This window comes from Pseudophryne corroboree, chromosome 3 (genome assembly GCF_028390025.1).
Source record: "Pseudophryne corroboree isolate aPseCor3 chromosome 3, aPseCor3.hap2, whole genome shotgun sequence".
Taxonomy (NCBI): Eukaryota; Metazoa; Chordata; class Amphibia; order Anura; family Myobatrachidae; genus Pseudophryne; species Pseudophryne corroboree.
This window is the reverse complement of record NC_086446.1, coordinates 361,636,148-361,655,780: the sequence shown is the minus strand read 5'-3', so window position 1 is coordinate 361,655,780 and position 19,633 is coordinate 361,636,148. Positions and strand designations below refer to the sequence as shown.

The following is a 19,633-nucleotide window of genomic DNA, read 5'->3' as shown; positions in this document are numbered from 1 at the left end:
CAGAGGAATCCATCAGCAGTCACTGTGACAAGCTGACATTCCAGATCAGGGTGTGCCCAACCTTTGGAGGAGCAGCTGGCTTTGTCTCTGCTTGTTTATGGTCTTGCTTTTTTTTTTTTTTTCCTCCCCTCCTCCTACCCTTAATTCATTTTGGGCACTATTCTTAAGTAGAATGTTTTGATTTCTTCTCCAATCTCATTTCTGAGGATCTAATGACCTTTATTTGACTTCTATAAGTTAACATGTGGTGTTTTATTTTTTATTTTTTATTGGTATATAGCCGTGTCATGATGGATTTTACTGTATTGGGGTGAATGCAAAATAGCTGTGGAAATGGTGGCCTCGGCACCTTAACTTGCTCCAGTATCTAATTATTGTTGCCTGCACTTTCGGCCTGTAAATAAAAAATGTCCTCGTTTGGATCTGCTCTAAAGTACAGCATATGCCTGCACTGGGTGTAGTATGTTATGCCGGTATGTTGGTCGTCGGGAACCCGGCCGCCAGCAAACTGAAGACCACCCGCCTGCATTTACTGCATGGGTGAGCCACTTTCTGGTTAATCCCTCCCTATAAGGTTAATTTATAAGTTTTTTTTCCTTTGCTGTATTCACCTTCCATCAGTGCACTAGGAACATGTGAAATCACTGCATATCAGCTAGCTGTGAGAGTTGTCTGTTTTAGAACACACTATTGACCATTGATATATCAAATGCTTTGGTCCTTAGAGAATTGATAGACTGCATTCTCATGAAGATTTGATTTAGTTTATAGAATTATCACCTCTAGTGTGCATGCAATGGGCATCTCATTCTTCTAAAAGGAAAACTGGAGCTCCCATCAGTTTTGTGTTTTTTGTGTGGTTTTTTTATTTATTTATTTATTTTGGGTAAGAGTAGTACTTGTGGAAAAATATACAGGTTGAGTATCCCTTATCCAAAATGCTTGGGACCAGAAGTATTTTGGATATCGGATTTTTCCGTATTTTGGAATAATTGCATACCATAATGAGATATCATGGTGATAGGACCTAAATCTAAGCACAGAATGCATTTTTGTTACATATACACGTTATACACATAGCCGGAAGGTAATTTTAGCCAATATTTTTGGTAACTTTGTGCATTGAACAAAGTGTGTGTATATTCACACAATTCATTTGTTTCATATACACCTTATACACACAGCCTGAAGGTCATTTAATACAATAGTTTTAATAACTTTGTGTATTAAACAAAGTTTGTGTACATTGAGCCATCAAAAAACAAAGGTTTCATTAACTCACTCTCACTCAAAAAAGTCCGTATTTCGGAATATTCCGTATTTCGGAATATTTGGATATGGGATACTCAACCTGTATATCAAAGAAACCCCACCACACATCTAACCAATGTAGTTGTGAACTGGAGTTTGGAGCCAGCTTAGTAAGTATGAGAGCATTGTCAGGTAGCCAAGACTATTTGTGTACGAGGCTATGTGGTGATACTAAACATAAAATATTGTATTCTGTCATGTTACAGTGAAATATGCATGTTTACAAACTGTTGTATTTTAATGTGAGCTGTGATTCCCTGTTCTGATTCCAATTGAGGATCAAAAACATTGATCAATGATCATCTTTAAAATACGGCATGTTAAAAATCTGACTACCATATCCCAATCATTTTTTGGTCTGAAACTGCGATTTAGGAATTTACAACATGTTGGGTTTCCTGATCCCCTGACCCAGGCATAGGGAGGAATTGCAATTGATAGACATAATCTCCCCCTTCATCCTGCCCACTCGAAATACCAACAGTCGCCATGCCGACTACAAGGGACTATTCCCAATTGTGGGTGTCCACATCACCCATAGAGTGGGAATAGAACCTGTGGTGAGCACAGCTCGCCACTAAGCCTGCATCGTTTCCGCAAGGGGTCTCGTTCTGCTCGCCCTCTCCCCCGCTGGTATTCTGTGGCCGGGATCCAGCGTCTGGATGATAACCATCGGAATCCCGTCCGCCAGTAACGCGGCCCCAAGCAGTCTGCTCTATGGGCCCCATGAGATTAACAATTTCCTTTTTTTTTTTTTTTTTTACATTTTTATTCTAAAAATGTCTGTACTTAAGGTGTGTACACACGGTGAGATCTTTTCTTCCGATTCTGACTATATAGTCAGAATCGGAAGAAAAGATAGTGCAGATCGCAAGGTGACAGTCACCTTGCGATCCCGATCCGATGCGCGGCCCCGCGCGGTCGGCATCGGCAGAAAAAATAGACTCTGCAGGCAAGTCAATCTTGACTATCTCTATAGAAGAGATAGTCAAGATTGACACTTAGCCAAAATCGCACAGTACCAGGATCGCAAGCACACTCATGTGCTTGCGATACTGGCTAAGTGCCGACCCGGCCCCCCATCGCACAGTGAGAATCGGTTAAGTCCGAATCTCACCGTGTGTACACACCCTTAGTGTGTGTGTTAAGCAGAGGTTTTCAACATGTGGCTCTCCAGCTGTTGTAGAACTACACATCCCAGCATGCCCTGCTACAATTTTAGCATTCCTTATTAGTAAAAATATGGCAGGGCATGCTGGGATGTGTAGTTTCACAACTGGGTGTGGGGGGGGGGTCTCATGTTGAGCACCCCTGGTGTTATATGTTGAGCACCACTGGTGTTATATAAAAGGGACATAAAGAGTGTGGTAAACGGTCTTACCGGTCTTTTTTTTTTTTTTTTTTTTTTTCTCCTCCATAGAAGCCCATACACAGTGTGAGTGTCTGCACAGTGTGTACGGCGCTCACAGATGGCTGACCAGGTCATGCTGGAGGGCACACACCACAGATGATCAGCATGTCCCTCCCATAGGTTGATGCCTTATTATCATACTCCCTGTGAGTGTCTAAGACCACGTACACACCTGAACGATGTCTGTTCGAGATGTCATTTACGGAAAAATCTGAATGACACAGCGTCTGGATTGTGCAGTGTGTACACCCAATTGCATCTTTCAGCGGGTTGCACACAATATCTTCTGGTAGGCTGTGCTGCACAGCCAACCAGAAGATACCATGTATGACAGCAGCATGACATGGTACACCATGCCGTCGTACTACTGCATCATGCATGTGCGCACGGCGTGATCAATCATCCTGTCACCTGACTGATCGGCCAGGAACACGTAGTCCTGATGTGTACCCGGCCTGAGTACCATGGAATGCTGTATGGGATGTGTGAAGCATTCATCCCATTTACTTGGTACACCCTCTCCCAAAGGGGCCACTGAGTCCATCTGCTCTCTTGATTTAATCATGGGACTTACTGCTGGTAATGAATGGGAGTGTGTGGTAATGGAAAACAAAACCCTGATTCATTTAGCAACATTTTGTTTCAACATTGCATCATTTAATAAACAAACATTGCAACATATCCCACATGCAACAGATGTGCGAAAATTTACTAATGCATTTCCAGGTAGCCACATGGAAATGGATTAATGTTCAAACACGCAGTGGTGGTCGCAGATCCTTCGATCATCATCATCCTAGGAGCACACAGAATTGCCATGGGAACTGAGATGCTTGCGCCATGTTTTCTGCATACGAGATTGCAGCTGTAGACTGAGACATGCCCTGAAAACTGCTCCCAAACTGTTCCTGACTATTTGAGTAAATCCTCACTGCAAGCGCCTTCGCAAAGCTTCCGCATTGTGTGCACAGTCAGATAATAGCTCCGCTATGTAAATATCTGCGTTGCGTATATATTTCAATTAGTCCCAACACTCCCATACAATCCCCTTCTGTTCATACCCATAGTCCACAGTACATGTGGAAGACTATTGACCATTTTAGGTGTCTTGCGTGTACCCTACAAGGCTTCCCCATAATAAGCATACTGCATCCTATACAATAAAAGCTAATGCTGCTCCTCCCCTCTGTGGGGGGAATTCAAGTGTTTTGCATGCTAGGGCCACTAGATAGCGCCTGATGGAGCAATTCAATTGTTGTTCATTACTGTTCCATCATTTTGATGGGCTGGTAACTAGTAGAAAAATCTGTGATCTCTCTGTGGGCAAGAGAGGGGGGTTGTTGCATCAGCTATTGGTGGGCTCTCTTTGTGTGCTTTTTCTTTTCTTTTTTTGTCACAGGTGACATACTGTAATTCAGTTCTGATGGGTGTCTAATTTTCCCATCTAAACTGAACTTTTTAGATGCCCAAATAATTGTCACTATTCAATTGCTTGGGCACACATGCATATCGCATACCGGCTAAACCAGTATAAACTCCTGCTTTGGGCGTCCACAGATTTTATTTATTTATAACTCTCAGGAGGCTGCGAGAAAAAATGTGGCTGCTGGGCGCCCGAATGACAGAACAATTAAATTGCTGCCATTGGGCACCGTCTAGTGGTGGCTGAAGAAAAAAACAACAACCTATTGAATCTGCCCCATAGTGCCTTTATGTAACTGATATTTCTTAGCATTCACTTCAGTTTGGAGTTTAGCTAGCATCTTGCCCTCCCGTCCAAGGGCATATGGGATGGAGCACTGGAACAGCTATGCTCTACCTGCCATACTTATCCTTCAGTGTAACCTGTTACCAGTATAATTTTATATTTTTATTACGATATCTCCTGACTGGAACCTTATACCTAATATGCAGCAGTTGTAAATATCTTGTGGGCGGTGTATTTGTCACTGAGTAAGTCACTGATAGACATACATATTCATTTTTCTTTGTTTTCATACGTTAAACTTTGAAAATAATTTGGAGGTCATAACTTTCAGAATTTTAATTTTTAGAAGGGAGTCAAAGGTGTGGGATATGAGGCAGCAAGTGACCATTCCTGAATTTGATGTATTGGAAGCAGTAAAAATGGGCAAACGTAAGGATCTTAGCGACTTTTGCAGGGGACAAATTGTGATGGCTAGACTAAGAAGTCAGAGCATCCCCAAAACCTGATGGTACTAAGAAAGGACAACTGGTGTACTGGCGACTTTGTCATGGTCACCCAAGGCTCATTGATGCCCTAAGCAAGCATGTCTGGTCCTATCCCACAGAAGAGCTACTGTAGCAAAAAAATTACTGAAACAGTTAATGCTGGCTATGATAGAAAGGTGTCACAACATAGTGCATCGCAGCTTGCTGCATATCCGCTAGCTGACCTCTGTCCATTGCTGAAGACGCCTACCATGGCCACGTAAGTATAAAAACTGGACCATGGAGCAGTGGAAGAAGGTAGCCTGGTCTGATAAATCACATTTTCTTTTACATCATGTGGACAGCTGGGTTCATGTGTATTGTTTATCTGGGGAAGAGATGGCACCAGGATGCACTATGGGAAGAAGGCAAGCCGGCAGAGGCAGTGTGATGCTTCTGGGCAATGTTTTGCTTGGAAACCTTGGGTCTTGGTATTCATGTGGATGTTAATTTGACCTCATACCTAAAACATTGTTGCAGACAGTACACCCCACCATGGCAACGGTATTCTCTGACAGTGGCCCCTTTCATGATGATGCACCCTGTCACACTGCAAATATTATTCAGCATTGGTTTGAGGTAACTTGATAAAGAGTTCAAGATGTTGACATACAGTAGCCTCCAAATTTCCCAGACCTCAATCTGATTCAGCATCTATGGGTAGTGCTGTAAAAACAAGTGTAAGCCATGGAGACCCCCACCTTGCAATTTGCAGATTTTAAAGGCTCTGGTGCTATAGGCACCTTCAGAGAGGTCTTGTGGAGTCCATGCCTCAGTGGGACAAAGTTGTTTTGGTGGTACAAGGGGGACCTACACAATTTTAGGCAGGTCATTTTAATGTTATATCTGATGGGTGTCATTGCAAGAGGGAACAGTTGAGCTAAAGAGTGAGTGTGGCTATGTGGAGATTGGCACAGTTTGATAGGATACATTGAAGAGCCTAATAGAAGTATAGTAAGATCTAATAAAGCAGTGGATTCAAGATTTCAGAGAAGAAGATTTTCAAGATCTGAAGGCTTTTGAAAGCATATAAGAAGGCGTCAATAGGGTATGCCATACAGAAGAATGATGATAGATCTACATCTGATCTAGGCCTTTTTCTGGTAATCGCCCAATAAAAAGAATACTTTGCAATTTATGAAGGGGTGGTGTTAATGGCTTTAGTAATATTGAGTAAATAAATTTCAATGCTTGAAGACACAAGTAGCTACTGTAGGGATTGGGAAGATGACACAGCAGCTGTTAAACTATAATAGGACTGGTCTTTGTGACATTTTAGATGACTTGAAGTGGCGATGGTTGAGAAGAATGCTGGAGAGGAGTGGATAACCATTTTGGTAGCATCTTTGGTAAGAAAAGGTCATATTCTGGAAATATTTAGTAGATGGAGGATACTTAACGGGGAGATGCTGGATGCTAGGAATAGAGTAGATAAGTCTAGTGTGACCAGTCGGCATGGGAGGTTAAGTAAATGGTCATATTAATGAGGGAGACTTGAGTGGAAGTGGAGACCCTGGGTGGGGTCACATACGTTCTGTTCCTCTAGCATCCATAAGGGATATTGGGGGTAACTAGTACGTTGGAGTATAGGTGGGGTCCAAAGGAGCCAGTGCACTTTAATTTTTTTCAACTGGGTGTGCTGGCTCCTCTCCTCTATGCCCCCTCCCACAAGCAGTTTTAGACAAAAGTGCCCTCAGGAGAGAATGCACATCTCTGCAGCTCCAGAGACTTTTCTTCATTTTCTTTTAAACTTTTTATTATTTTCGGTATGCTGTCTGGGCAACAGCATATCTGCACCATGGGAGTTAGGGGGGGGGGGGGCGCAGTCACCGGCCTTACGAGGTGCAGAGCCACTTCTCCGCTGCAGGTACACCGTCCTGAGGGGTGGTTGTTCAGCGGGGCACTGCACCTTGGCTGTCACAGCCGCAGCATGCTGCACACCCCTAACGCTGCCTGAAGGTGACATCTGTGGTCAGTACAAACCGGGGTCCCCGCTAGGGGGGTCTCCTGGTTCAAAGTACGGCTGGCCACGGGCGCGACGTACGGGACCCTCCCGGGGGAGTTCCGCTAAGATCCCTCGTGTAGAACTGGCACAAAAGGCTTGACTAGCACTTGTGTGATGTTTTAAGCTAACTAGGAGACTTTGTCAGTTTAACATATATACGCAACTCCGGCGCCATTGGAGGGGGCGGAGCTACCTCAGAGCGGGACCTGAGGCATTTTGGCGCCTTCCTCTGCTTACTGCAGCCATATACATCACACACAGCGCTTCCTGACTCCTCAGCCACACTGGATATCTGGTTCAGGGTGTAGCAAAGGGGGAGAGCCGCTTGTGTACTATCCTGATCCTATTTAGGACTATAAAAAGTTTAATTTTTTACTGTATTTTAGGGAGCTGACAGTCTCACTGGGGCAGTGCAGCTCAGGGTGTGCTGGTTTCCTTCTCTCTGTGTCTCCTCTCACATACAGTAGAGCAGGCTTGCATTATGTGTGTGTGTGTGTGTGTGTGTGTGTGTGTATGTAATTGTGCTTGCAGTGAAACATATGTAAACACAAGCTGTGCAGAGTGTCGCACTAGATTCTCTCCATTATCTACTGATTCTGTTTCATGTGAACAATGCAGTCAATCTTCACAAATCAGTGAAGGGGCTGGGGGAGAGGGTCCAGAGCCCCACTGGTTATGGTCTGTTAAGACTATGATGTCTGATATGTTATCCCAGCTCACTGCTAATATGCAGAAAACTCAGCTACTACAACAAGCTGTTGCTGATTTTGCTGCTAGGGCAGATGCACAGCCCTCCCCCTCTCTCATGCAGGCCCACAGAAGTGTGTTACTTGCTCTACTATCTGATACAGATGATATACAGGAGGACGGGGATTACCTGGATCCCATTAGTGGGGGTCCCGATTCTGCTCAGGGTACTGAACTCCTCATTTTGGCTATAAGGGACGTTTTAAAGCTCCCTCTAGAGGACGCTGCATAACAGCAGACGTTTTTCTTTGTACAGAACAAGCCTAATGTCACTTTTCCTGACTCTACAGAGTTAGATGAGTTATTCAAACAGGCCTGGAAATATCCAGACCAAAAATTGTCCAAAAGTTTTTACGCACGTTCCCATTTGCTCCTGAAAGTAGAACATTTTGGGAGGAACCCCTTGGGGTGGATGCCTCAGTCTCTCGCCTGTCTAAAAAGGCAGTACTGCCTGGTCCGGGCTCCTTTACCATGAAGGATCCTGGGGATAGGAAGATAGAGACTACACTAAAGTCTATATACACAGCAGCTGTTGTATCACAAGGACTGACCATTGCGGGTTGCTGGATGACCCATGCCATTCATTCCTGGGCCACACAAATTCAGGGGGTCCTCTCGGAAGATACGCCCTTGGTTACTATGGTAACCCTCCTGAAGTACGTTCAGGACACTACCCATGTCCTCTCTGATTCCCTCAAGGAGATGGGGAACATAAATGCTCGGACTTCTGCCATGGCAGTATCGGCGCGCAGGGCCTTGTGGTTGCGTCAGTGGATTGCGGACGCAGAATCCAAGCGTAGTGTGGAATCCCTCCCCTTTTCTGAGGAATGGCTTTTTGGGTTGAATTGGATACCTGGATTTCCAAAGTTACGGCTGGAAAATCCACCTTTCTCTATCGTCCTAGTGGATGCTGGGGTTCCTGAAAGGACCATGGGGAATAGCGGCTCCGCAGGAGACAGGGCACAAAAAGTAAAGCTTTAGGATCAGGTGGTGTGCACTGGCTCCTCCCCCTATGACCCTCCTCCAAGCCTCAGTTAGATTTTTGTGCCCGGCCGAGAAGGATGCAATCTAGGTGGCTCTCCTAAAGAGCTGCTTAGAAAAGTTTAGCTTAGGTTTTTTATTTTACAGTGAGTCCTGCTGGCAACAGGATCACTGCAACGAGGGACTTAGGGGAGAAGAAGTGAACTCACCTGCGTGCAGGATGGATTGGCTTCTTTGGCTACTGGACATTAGCTCCAGAGGGACGATCACAGGTACAGCCTGGATGGTCACCGGAGCCTCGCCGCCGGCCCCCTTGCAGATGCTGAAACGAGAAGAGGTCCAGAATCGGCGGCAGAAGACTCCTCAGTCTTCTTAAGGTAGCGCACAGCACTGCAGCTGTGCGCCATTTCCTCTCAGCACACTTCACACGGCAGTCACTGAGGGTGCAGGGCGCTGGGAGGGGGGCGCCCTGGGAGGCAAAATGAAAACCTTTTTTGGCTAAAAATACCTCGCATATAGCCTCCGGGGGCTATATGGAGATATTTAACCCCTGCCAGAATCCATTAAAGAGCGGGAGACGAGCCCGCCGAAAAAGGGGCGGGGCCTATCTCCTCAGCACACAGCGCCATTTTCCCTCACAGAAAGGCTGGAGGGAAGGCTCCCAGGCTCTCCCCTCCCCTGCACTGCACTACAGAAACAGGGTTAAAACAGAGAGGGGGGGCACTAATTTGGCGTTAGAAATATATAAAAGATGCTATAAGGGAAAACACTTATATAAGGTTGTCCCTATATAATTATAGCGTTTTTGGTGTGTGCTGGCAAACTCTCCCTCTCTCTCCAAAGGGCTAGTGGGTCCTGTCCTCTATCAGAGCATTCCCTGTGTGTGTGCTGTGTGTCGGTACGTGTGTGTCGACATGTATGAGGACGATGTTGGTGAGGAGGCGGAGCAATTGCCTGTAATGGTGATGTCACTCTCTAGGGAGTCGACACCGGAATGGATGGCTTATTTAGGGAATTACGTGATAATGTCAACACGCTGCAAGGTCGGTTGACGACATGAGACGGCCGACAAACAATTAGTACCGGTCCAGACGTCTCATAAACACCGTCAGGGGTTTTAAAACGCCCGTTTACTTTAGTCGGTCGACACAGACACGGACACTGAATCCAGTGTCGACGGTGAATAAACAAACGTATTCCTTATTAGGGCCACACGTTAAGGGCAATGAAGGAGGTGTTACATATTTCTGATACTACAAGTACCACAAAAGAGGGTATTATGTGGGATGTGAAAAAACTACCGTAGTTTATCCTGAATCAGATAAATTAAATGAAGTGTGTGATGATGCGTGGGTTCCCCCCGATAGAAAATTATGGGCGGTATACCCTTTCCCGCCAGAAGTTAGGGCGCGTTGGGAAACACCCCTTAGGGTGGATAAGGCGCTCACACGCTTATCAAAACAAGTGGCGGTACCGTCTATAGATAGGGCCGTCCTCAAGGAGCCAGCTGACAGGAGGCTGGAAAATATCATAAAAAGTATATACACACATACTGGTGTTATACTGCGACCAGCGATCGCCTCAGCCTGGATGTGCAGAGCTGGGGTGGCTTGGTCGGATTCCCTGACTAAAAATATTGATACCCTTGACAGGGACAGTATTTTATTGACTATAGAGCATTTAAAGGATGCATTTTCTATATATGCGAGATGCACAGAGGGATATTTGCACTCTGGCATCAAGAGTAAGTGCGATGTCCATATCTGCCAGAAGATGTTTATGGACACGACAGTGGTCAGGTGATGCAGATTCCAAACGGCACAAAGGTGTATTGCCGTATAAAGGAAGAGGAGTTATTTGGGGTCGGTCCATCGGACCTGGTGGCCACGGCAACTGCTGGAAAATCCACCGTTTTTACCCTAAGTCACATCTCTGCAGAAAAAGACACCGTCTTTTCAACCTCAGTCCTTTCGTCCCTATAAGAGTCATATCTGCCCAGGGATAGAGGAAAGGGAAGAAGACTGCAGCAGGCAGCCCATTCCCAGGAACAGAAGCGTTCCACCGCTTCTGCCAAGCTCTCAGCATGACGCTGGGACCGTACAGGACCCCTGGATCCTACATGTAGTATCCCAGGGGTACAGATTGGAATGTCGAGACGTTTCCCCTTCGCAGGCTCCTGAAGTCTGGTTTACCAAGGTCTCCCTCCGACAAGGAGGCAGTATGGGAAACAATTCACAAGCTGTATTCCCAGCAGGTGATAATCAAATTACCCCTCCTACAACAAGAAAAGGGGTATTATTCCACATTATATTGTGGTACTGAAGCCAGAAGGCTAGGTGAGACCTATTCTAAATCTAAAAAAATTTGAACACTTACAAAGGTTCAAATCAAGATGGAGTCACTCAGAGCAGTGATAACGAACCAGGAAGAAGGGGACTATATAGTGTCCCGAGACATCAGGGATGCTTACCTCCATGTCCAAAATTTGCCCTTCTCACTAAGGGTACCTCAGGTTCGTGGTACAGAACTGTCACTATCAGTTTCAGACGCTGCCGTTTGGATTGTCCACGGCACCCCGGGTCTTTACCAAGGTAATGGCCGAAATGATGATTCTTCTTCGAAGAAAAGGCGTCTTAATTATCCCTTACTTGGACGATCTCCTGATAAGGGCAAAGTCCAGGGAACAGTTGGAGGTCGGAGTAGCACTATCTCGGATACTGCTACAACAGCACGGGTGGATTCTAAATATTCCAAAATCGCAGCTGATCCCGACGACAAGTCTGCTGTGCCTAGGGATGATTCTGGACACAGTCCAGAAAAAGGTGTTTCTCCCGGAAGAGAAAGCCAGGGAGTTATCCGAGCTAGTCAGGAACCTCCTAAAATCAGTGCATCATTGCACAAGGGTCCTGGTAAAGATGGTGACTTCCTACGAAGCAATTCCATTCGGCAGATTTCACGCAAGAATTTTTCAGTGGGATCTGCTGGACAAATGGTCCGGATCGCATCTTCAGATGCATCAGCGGATAACCCTATATCCAAGGACACGGGTGTCTCTCCTGTGGTGGTTACAGAGTGCTCATCTTCTAGAGGGCCGCAGATTCAGCATTCAGGATTGGATGCTGGTGACCACGGAGGCCAGCCCGAGAGGCTGGGGAGCAGTCACACAAGGAAAAAATTTCCAGGGAGTGTGATCAAGTCTGGAGACTTTTCTCCACATAAATATACTGGAGCTAAGGGTAAATTTATAATACTCTAAGCTTAGCAAGACCTCTGCTTCAAGGTCAGCCGGTATTGATCCAGTGGGAAAAACATCACGGCAGTCGCCCACGTAAATAGACAGGGCGGCACAAGAAGCAGGAGGGCAATGGCAAAAACTGCAAGGACTTTTCGCTGGGCGGAAAATCATGTGATAGCACTGTCAGCAGTGTTTCATTCCGGGAATGGAAACTGGGAAGCAGACTTCCTCAGCAGGCACGACCTCCACCCGGCAGAGTGGAAACTTCATCGGGAAGTTTTCCACATGATTGTAAACCGTTGGGAAATACCAAAGGTGGACATGATGGCATCCCGTCTGAACAAAAAACGGGACAGGTATTGCGCCAGGTTAAGAGACCCTCAGGCAATAGCTGTGGACGTTCTGGTAACACCATGGATGTACCAGTCGGTGTATGTGTTCCATCCTCTGCTTCTCATACCTAAGGTACTGAGACTTATAAGACGTAGAGGAGTAAGAACTATACTCATGGCTCCGGATTGGCCAAGAAGGACTTGGTACCCGGAACTTCAAGAGATGCTCACAGAGGACTTATGGCCTCTGCCGCTAAGAAGGGACTTGTTTCAGCAAGTACCATGTCTGTTCCAAGACTTACCGCAGCTGCGTTTGACGGCATGGCGGTGGAACGCCGGATCCTAAGGGAAAAAGGCATTCCGGAAGAGGTCATTCCTACCCTGGTCAAAGCCAGAAAGGAGGTGACCGCACAACATTATCACCACATGTGGCAAAAATATGTTGCGTGGTGTGAGGCCAGAAAGGCCCCACGAAGAAATTTCAACTCGGTCGATTCCTGCATTTCCTGCAAACAGGAGTGTCTATGGGCCTCAAATTGGGGTCCATTAAGGTTCAAATTTCGGCCCTGTCGATTTTCTTCCAGAAAGAAGTGGCTTCAGTTCCTGAAGTCCAGAAGTTTGTCAAGGGAGTATTGCATATACAACCCCCTTTTGTGCCTCCAGTGGCACTGTGGGATCTCAACGTAGTTCTGGGATTCCTCAAATCACATTGGTTTAAAACCAGTCAAATCTGTGGATTTGAAGCATCTCACATGAAAAGTGACCATGCTCTTGGCCCTGGCCTGGACCAGGCGAGTGTCAAATTGGTGGTCTTTTTCTCAAAAAAGCCCATATCTGGTTGTCCATTTGGACAGGGCAGAGCTGCGGACTCGTCCCCAGTTCTCTCCCTAAGGTGGTGTCAGTGTTTCACCTGAACCAGCTTATTTTGGTGCCTTGCGCCTACTAGGGACTTGGAGGACTCCAGGTTGCTAGATGTTGTCAGGGCCCTGTAAATATAGGTTCCAGGACGGCTGGAGTCAGGAAAACTGACTTGCTGTTATCCTGTATGCACCCAACAAACTGGGTGCTCTTGCTTCTAAGCAGACTATTGCTAGTTGGATGTGTAATACAATTCAGCTTGCACATTCTGTGGCAGGCCTGCCACAGCCAAAATATGTAAATGCCCATTCCACAAGGAAGGTGGGCTTATCTTGGGCGGCTGCCCGAGGGGTCTCGGCTTTACAACTTTGCCGAGCGGCTATTTAGTCAGGGGCAAACACGTTGGTAAAATCCTACAAATTTGATACCCTGGCTAAGGAGGACCTGGAGTTCTCTCATTCGGTGCTGCAGAGTCATCCGCACTCTCCCGCCCGTTTGGGAGCTTTGGTATTATCCCCATGGTCCTTTCAGGAACCCCAGCATCCACTAGGACGATAGAGAAAATAAGAATTTACTTACCGATAATTCTATTTCTCGGAGTCCGTAGTGGATGCTGGGCGCCCATCCCAAGTGGCGGATTATCTGCAATACTTGTACATAGTTACAAAAATCGGGTTATTATTGTTGTGAGCCATCTTTTCAGAGGCTCCGCTGTTATCATACTGTTAACTGGGTTCAGATCACAGGTTGTACAGTGTGATTGGTGTGGCTGGTATGAGTCTTACCCGGGATTCAAAATCCTTCCTTATTGTGTACGCTCGTCCGGGCACAGTATCCTAACTGAGGCTTGGAGGAGGGTCATAGGGGGAGGAGCCAGTGCACACCACCTGATCCTAAAGCTTTACTTTTTGTGCCCTGTCTCCTGCGGAGCCGCTATTCCCCATGGTCCTTTCAGGAACCCCAGCATCCACTACGGACTCCGAGAAATAGAATTATCGGTAAGTAAATTCTTATTTTCTCCCCTTTTTGGCCCCGCCGGCGCAATGCTATTACCCGGGCCGTCTGTCCAGTCCTTTTGGTCTCTCAGATTTCGATTGAAGGCCAGAGGTGCCTCCATCGTGGCTAGAGGCATCGGAGGTAAGTCCAGAAAACCTGCAAGCACCAGTTCTCAGGAACAGTCCACCGGTTCTGCGTCCACTAAGGCCTCAGCATGACAGTGCCCACCCACCCCGAGGGGATCTCGACTGCGTCACCTCAGCCGCGTCTGGGAGACTTCCTGCCAGGTTACCTGGGTTAGAGAGTTCGTTTCTCAAGGCTACAAGCTGGGGTTTGACAGTACTCTGCACCATCCATCTTCTGTCGGACCACGGGTGGATCCTCGGCTTACAGAAGTCCCACCTGGAGCCAACTCGGAGGCTCCTGTTCCTGGGGATGTTGCTGGATACTGTGGCCCAGAAGGTATTTCTACCAGAGGACAAGACGAAAACACTTCAGGAGATGGTCCGCATGGTGCTCCGACCTACTTGAGTGTCCGTACATCTTTGCATAAGATTGTTAGGAAAAATAGTTGCCTCATACGAGGCGATCCAGTATGGGAGGTTCCATGCCAGAACGTTTCAGTTTGGATCTCCTGAGCAAGTGGTCCGGATCACATCTACAGATGCACCGGATGATTCAGCTGTCACCTCAGGCCAGGATTTCCCTCCTGTGGTGGCTACAGTCCTCCAATCTCCTGGAATGCTGGAGTTTCGGGATTCAGGATTGGACCCTCCTCACAATGGATGCGAGTCTGAGAGGATGGAGAGCTGTCACCCAAGGGGCGCAGTTCCAGGGTAGGTGGTCAGCCCAAGAAAGCCTCCTTCCAATCAACATTCTGGAACTTCGAGCAATCTACAAATCTCTGCTTCAAGCCTCTCCTCTGCTCAAGGACCACGCAATCCAAGTACAGTCGGACAATGCCACAGCGGTGGCGTATATCAATCGAAAAGGAGGGACAAAAAGCAGAGCCTGCATGCGAGAGCTGTCAAAGATACTTCTCTGTGCGGAAAGCAATCTTCATTCCAGGTGTGGACAACTGGGAGGCGGACTTCCTGAGTCCGTCACGATCTCCACCCGGGGGAGTGGGGGCTCCACCATCTGGTGTTCCAGCAGATCATCGACAGGTGGGGTTGCCCACAAATAGACATGATGGCTTCTTGTCTCAACAAGAAACTTCCCTGATATTGCTCACAAACCAGGGACAGTGGACGCACTGGCGTCGCCATGGCCGTACCAGCAAGTCTACCGGTTTCCTCCGATCCCATTGCTCCCAAGGGTGCTAAATCGAATCGGGAATCCAAGGTGTCCAGACAATTCTGATTGCCCCGGATTGGCCTGAGAGGGCATGGTACGCGGAACTTCTGGATATGTCCGTCGAAGACCCTTGGCCACTACCACTAAGAAGAGATCTTCTTCAACAAGGACCGGTTGTCTACCTGGACTTACGGCGACTTCGTTTAATGGCATGGAGGTTGAGCGGAACATCCAAGCTAACAAGGGCCTTTCCAAGAAGGTTATTGCTACCATGGTTCAGGCCAGGAAACCAGTGACATCAAAACACTATCATATCTGGAGAAGATATGTCTCTTGGTGCGAGGAATGCACGTATCCGCCTGCAGAGTTTCACTTGAGACGTTTCTTACGTTTCCTGCAGGCTGGTGTGGATAAGGGCTTACGTCTGGGATCCATTAAGGTCCAGATTTCAGCTCTTTCCATTTTCTTTCAGAAGAAATTGGCAGTGTTGCCAGAAGTTCAGACCTTCTTGCAAGGGGTACTCCACATACAACCTCCTTTTGTACCGCCTACGGCACCCTGGGATTTGGATGTAATGTTGGAATTTCTACAGTCCTCCTGGTTTGAACCTCTGATGACGGTAGACAAGTACCTCACGTGGAAGACGGTGATGTTACTGGCCCTGGCTTCTGCTCGACATGTCTCGGAGTTAGGGGCCTTATCGTGTAAAAGTCCGTACTGTTCTTTTACGAGGTCAGAGCGGAGCTCCAGACTAGACGACAGTTCATGCCGAAGGTTGTCTCCGCGTTTCACCTGAATCAACCTATTGTAATTCCGTCCAGTTCTGATGCTTCTGCTCCTCCGGAGGCATTGGATGCTGTGCGTGCCTTGAGGATCTGTCAAGCGCACGGCTCGCATCAGAAAGACTGATTCTTTGTGCTCTATGATGTGCAGAAAAGGGGTTGCCCTGTTTCAAAGCAGTCCATTGCTTGTTGGATTAGGCTTATTATCCAACAGGCCTGTGTGTCGGCAGCCTTACCTCTTCCTAAGTCTCTGAAGGCCCACTCTACAAGATCAGTGGGCTCTTCCTGGGCGGCTGCCCGTGGAGTCTTGACCTTGCAACTAGGCCGAGCTGCTACCTGGTCGTGGAAGAACACTTTTGTGACGTTCTACAAGAGGATACCCAGTTTGGGCAGGCGATGCTGCAGCAGTCTCCGCACGTTCCCGCCCGTTCTGTAAGATTTGGGATATCCCCATCATACTAGTTCTCCCAAATATCCCTTTATATCCCTTAATAGATGCTAGAGAAAATAGGATTTTAATACCTACCGGTAAATCCTTTTCTCGTAGTCCATAAGGGATATTGGGTGCCCGCCTCAGTGCGTTGACTTTTCTGCAGGTTCTTGTTCTATAGTTACCTGTTCAGCTGTTACCAGCCGTTGCTGGTTGTTCTATGTTAGTGGTGTGCTGGTGTGTAAATCTCACCACCTTTTGTTATCATGTTCCTTCTCTCAAATGTCCTTTCTCTTCGGGCACGTTTTTACCTATAACTGCCTGTGAGAGGGGCATAAAGGGGAGGAGCCAGCACACCCCGTGGAAGAAATTTAAAGTGCACTGGCTCTTTTGGACCCCATCTATACCCCATCGTACTAGTTTCCCTCAATATCCCATATGGACTACATGAAAAGGGTTTACCGGTAGGTATTAAAATCCTATTTTTGGACATGTTGAGGTAGGTTTGGGACCTCTACATGGGTATGGCAGAGAAATAGATGCTAAGCTAGTGGCAAAGGGGAAAATTATACTGGAGGCCGAATGAACAAATTTCTGTAGTTCCCCAAGAAAAGAGGTGTACAGGGGAAAAACAGGGTTGCCAATTATTAGGCCTTGAGTGACCACAACAGATAGTACTGAATCAAGGGAGGGGATAAGAGCAAATAGGGTGGTAGTTGGAAAGAGAGGCTGGATGAACAGATGAATTGGCTTTAGAGTAAGAGATCAATCAGCTTTGCTCAGTAAATCAGGTATTCTCTTGGAAATAGTGGGTCTGATGAGCCATGGTTGACGTAATTAAAGACGATTACCCCTTTCACATCTCCAAAGCCGGATACCACCCGGGAATTGGAAACTTGGTCATTCCTGGGAGGGATCCGGCATTGGAGACTCTCCTATCTACTTCTGATGTCTTCCAGACCAGGCAATATGCCGGGTCGGTTGCCATAGCAGCGGGGGGCGGAGCCAGCAGCGGTGGTGGAGGCGGCGTTGTAGAGGTGGCGCTGAGATGAGCTCATCTCCCCTGTCTTGTAAATGGGTCCCGGATCGGCTCGACTCGGGAATCCGTTTACAGAGCTACTGACCCGGTATTCAACCTGGGAATAACACTGCTTATAACCCGGGTTGAATTACAGGGTCAGGCGACCCGGGAAATCCGACATGGCACTTTCACACCGCACACTTACCATATTGCCGGGTCGATACCGGGTTATTTGTGCGGTGTGAAAGGGGTATGAGGTGTAACTGTAGCCTGTGCCTACACTTACCCCTATATGTGGTAATCAGAGCTGCATGGACTATTAGTTTTGAAATGAGTGTTTGTGTTGTAGAAAAAGAAGCAGGCTCATCAAGGTAGGAAAAGGTAGACATTAGAGTGCATTTGTATTAATGAAAATGTGAAATTCATCTGGTGAAAAATAATTAGGTGAACAGAATGCATTTGCTTTTAAAGAAATGTCCCTTTCTTTGCTTTGAGCTTGCTCACTCCTATCTGTAGTTGAATATTTTTAATTAGAATGTTAAACACATGAAAAGAACATTGTGTTCTAACACTGCTTTTAAACTTTTATAAGCACATCTTGTACAGTATATTGTATTGGTAAAAATATAAAAAGTGTTCCAAATGCATGTAATTTCTACATTTTCATTTAGTAATTTTCTCAGTGCATTTGTGTAGGAACCGTAGCGCTGTAAACAAGTTACCCGCTTCTATTAAGTGTTGGCTATTTTGCAGAGGACTACAATATTGTTGCAGCGGTGTAAAACTGTAAAGAGTACTGTATTCATTTTACAGATAACTGGTTTTGCAGTCTATAAGAAAGAAAGTACACTGCATTCGTGTGTCTGTATGTATTATAGACACACAAGGTCTGTTAACTTCAAGTCTGGTCTTTCCTCTGCCTTCATTCAGTGATATTTCAGTTTTTTTAGCAGACACACAGATGTGTTTTTTTTTTTTGTTTTTTTGTGGGCTCGACATAGTGTTTTGTGGGTGGATTAATTGCACAGTTTTTCTGATACTTGCTGTTTATTTCTCCACAGAAGTAAAATGGAGTTGATGGATGTAGTGGATCGGCCTATTAAGGTCACAGAGTGGCAAAAAACCTATACCTACGACTCTGGCATAAACTCTGGCGTTAATACCTCTGCACCGTCTCTGAACGGCAAGACTCTGCTGATGGAGGACGACGATATGGGCTATTCGAAGCAGTACACAACAGTGAAAACCACCACATACACACAGCAACAAGCTCCAGGTATGTGGTATAATTGGAGTAAATGCAGCAGTGAATAATTTTTTTGTTTTCTTCCAAAATGTATTTGAGACTGGGGGGCTTTATTTACTAAAGTTTAAATCTTTCATCAATATTTTTTTTTCTTTTTTTTTATTGATTTAAAATCAATCTAAATTGACGTTGGGTTTTCTTAGGCTAAAACACATGTTCTAAAATGTAAAAAATATGCAAAAAGTATCTGCTAGTAAACGTGTATTTTAGCCCCTGAAACCCCATCGATTCAGATAATATGTATTCATTTTTTAAACCAATGGAAAAAAAAACAATGAAAATAGCCCCTTAGTAAATAAACTCTTGGTTGTTTGGTTTTGTATGATTTAATGATTATTTTAATTTTGATTATATGCGCAACCGCTACAGTAGACTATTCTGTTATAAATGCAAAGTATGGTAAATGAGTTTTAAAAACACATGGCTGAAACTGGTTTGTTTTCATGCATAGTTAACCAATGGATACTTCTGAACAAGTCCTTTATGATAGACTTGTTTTTTTCAACCCGAAAATCCTTTAGATTGCAAGCTTGCGAGCAGGGCCTTCCTACCTCTATGGGGTATATGCAATTGCGGTCGAATTCCCTAAAATGTCGAAAAACGGGGCATTTTCGACACAAAAAAAAATCGACACTGCAATACAGTACTTTTCGACAAAAAAAACGGACGTTTCATATTCGACATTTTGAA

General features: G+C 46.0%; 1 protein-coding gene across 1 annotated transcript in view; it reads left to right on the top strand.

The window, feature by feature from the left end:
• The window catches only part of JUP (junction plakoglobin), a 177,586-nt gene that overhangs the window by 65,418 nt on the left and 92,535 nt on the right, over positions 1 to 19,633 (top strand). The window contains exon 2 of the mRNA XM_063959836.1: positions 18,699 to 18,913. Coding sequence (XP_063815906.1) covers positions 18,706 to 18,913 — 208 coding nt within the window. The 5' untranslated portion in view covers positions 18,699 to 18,705. The remainder of the gene's footprint in view (positions 1 to 18,698; positions 18,914 to 19,633) is intronic.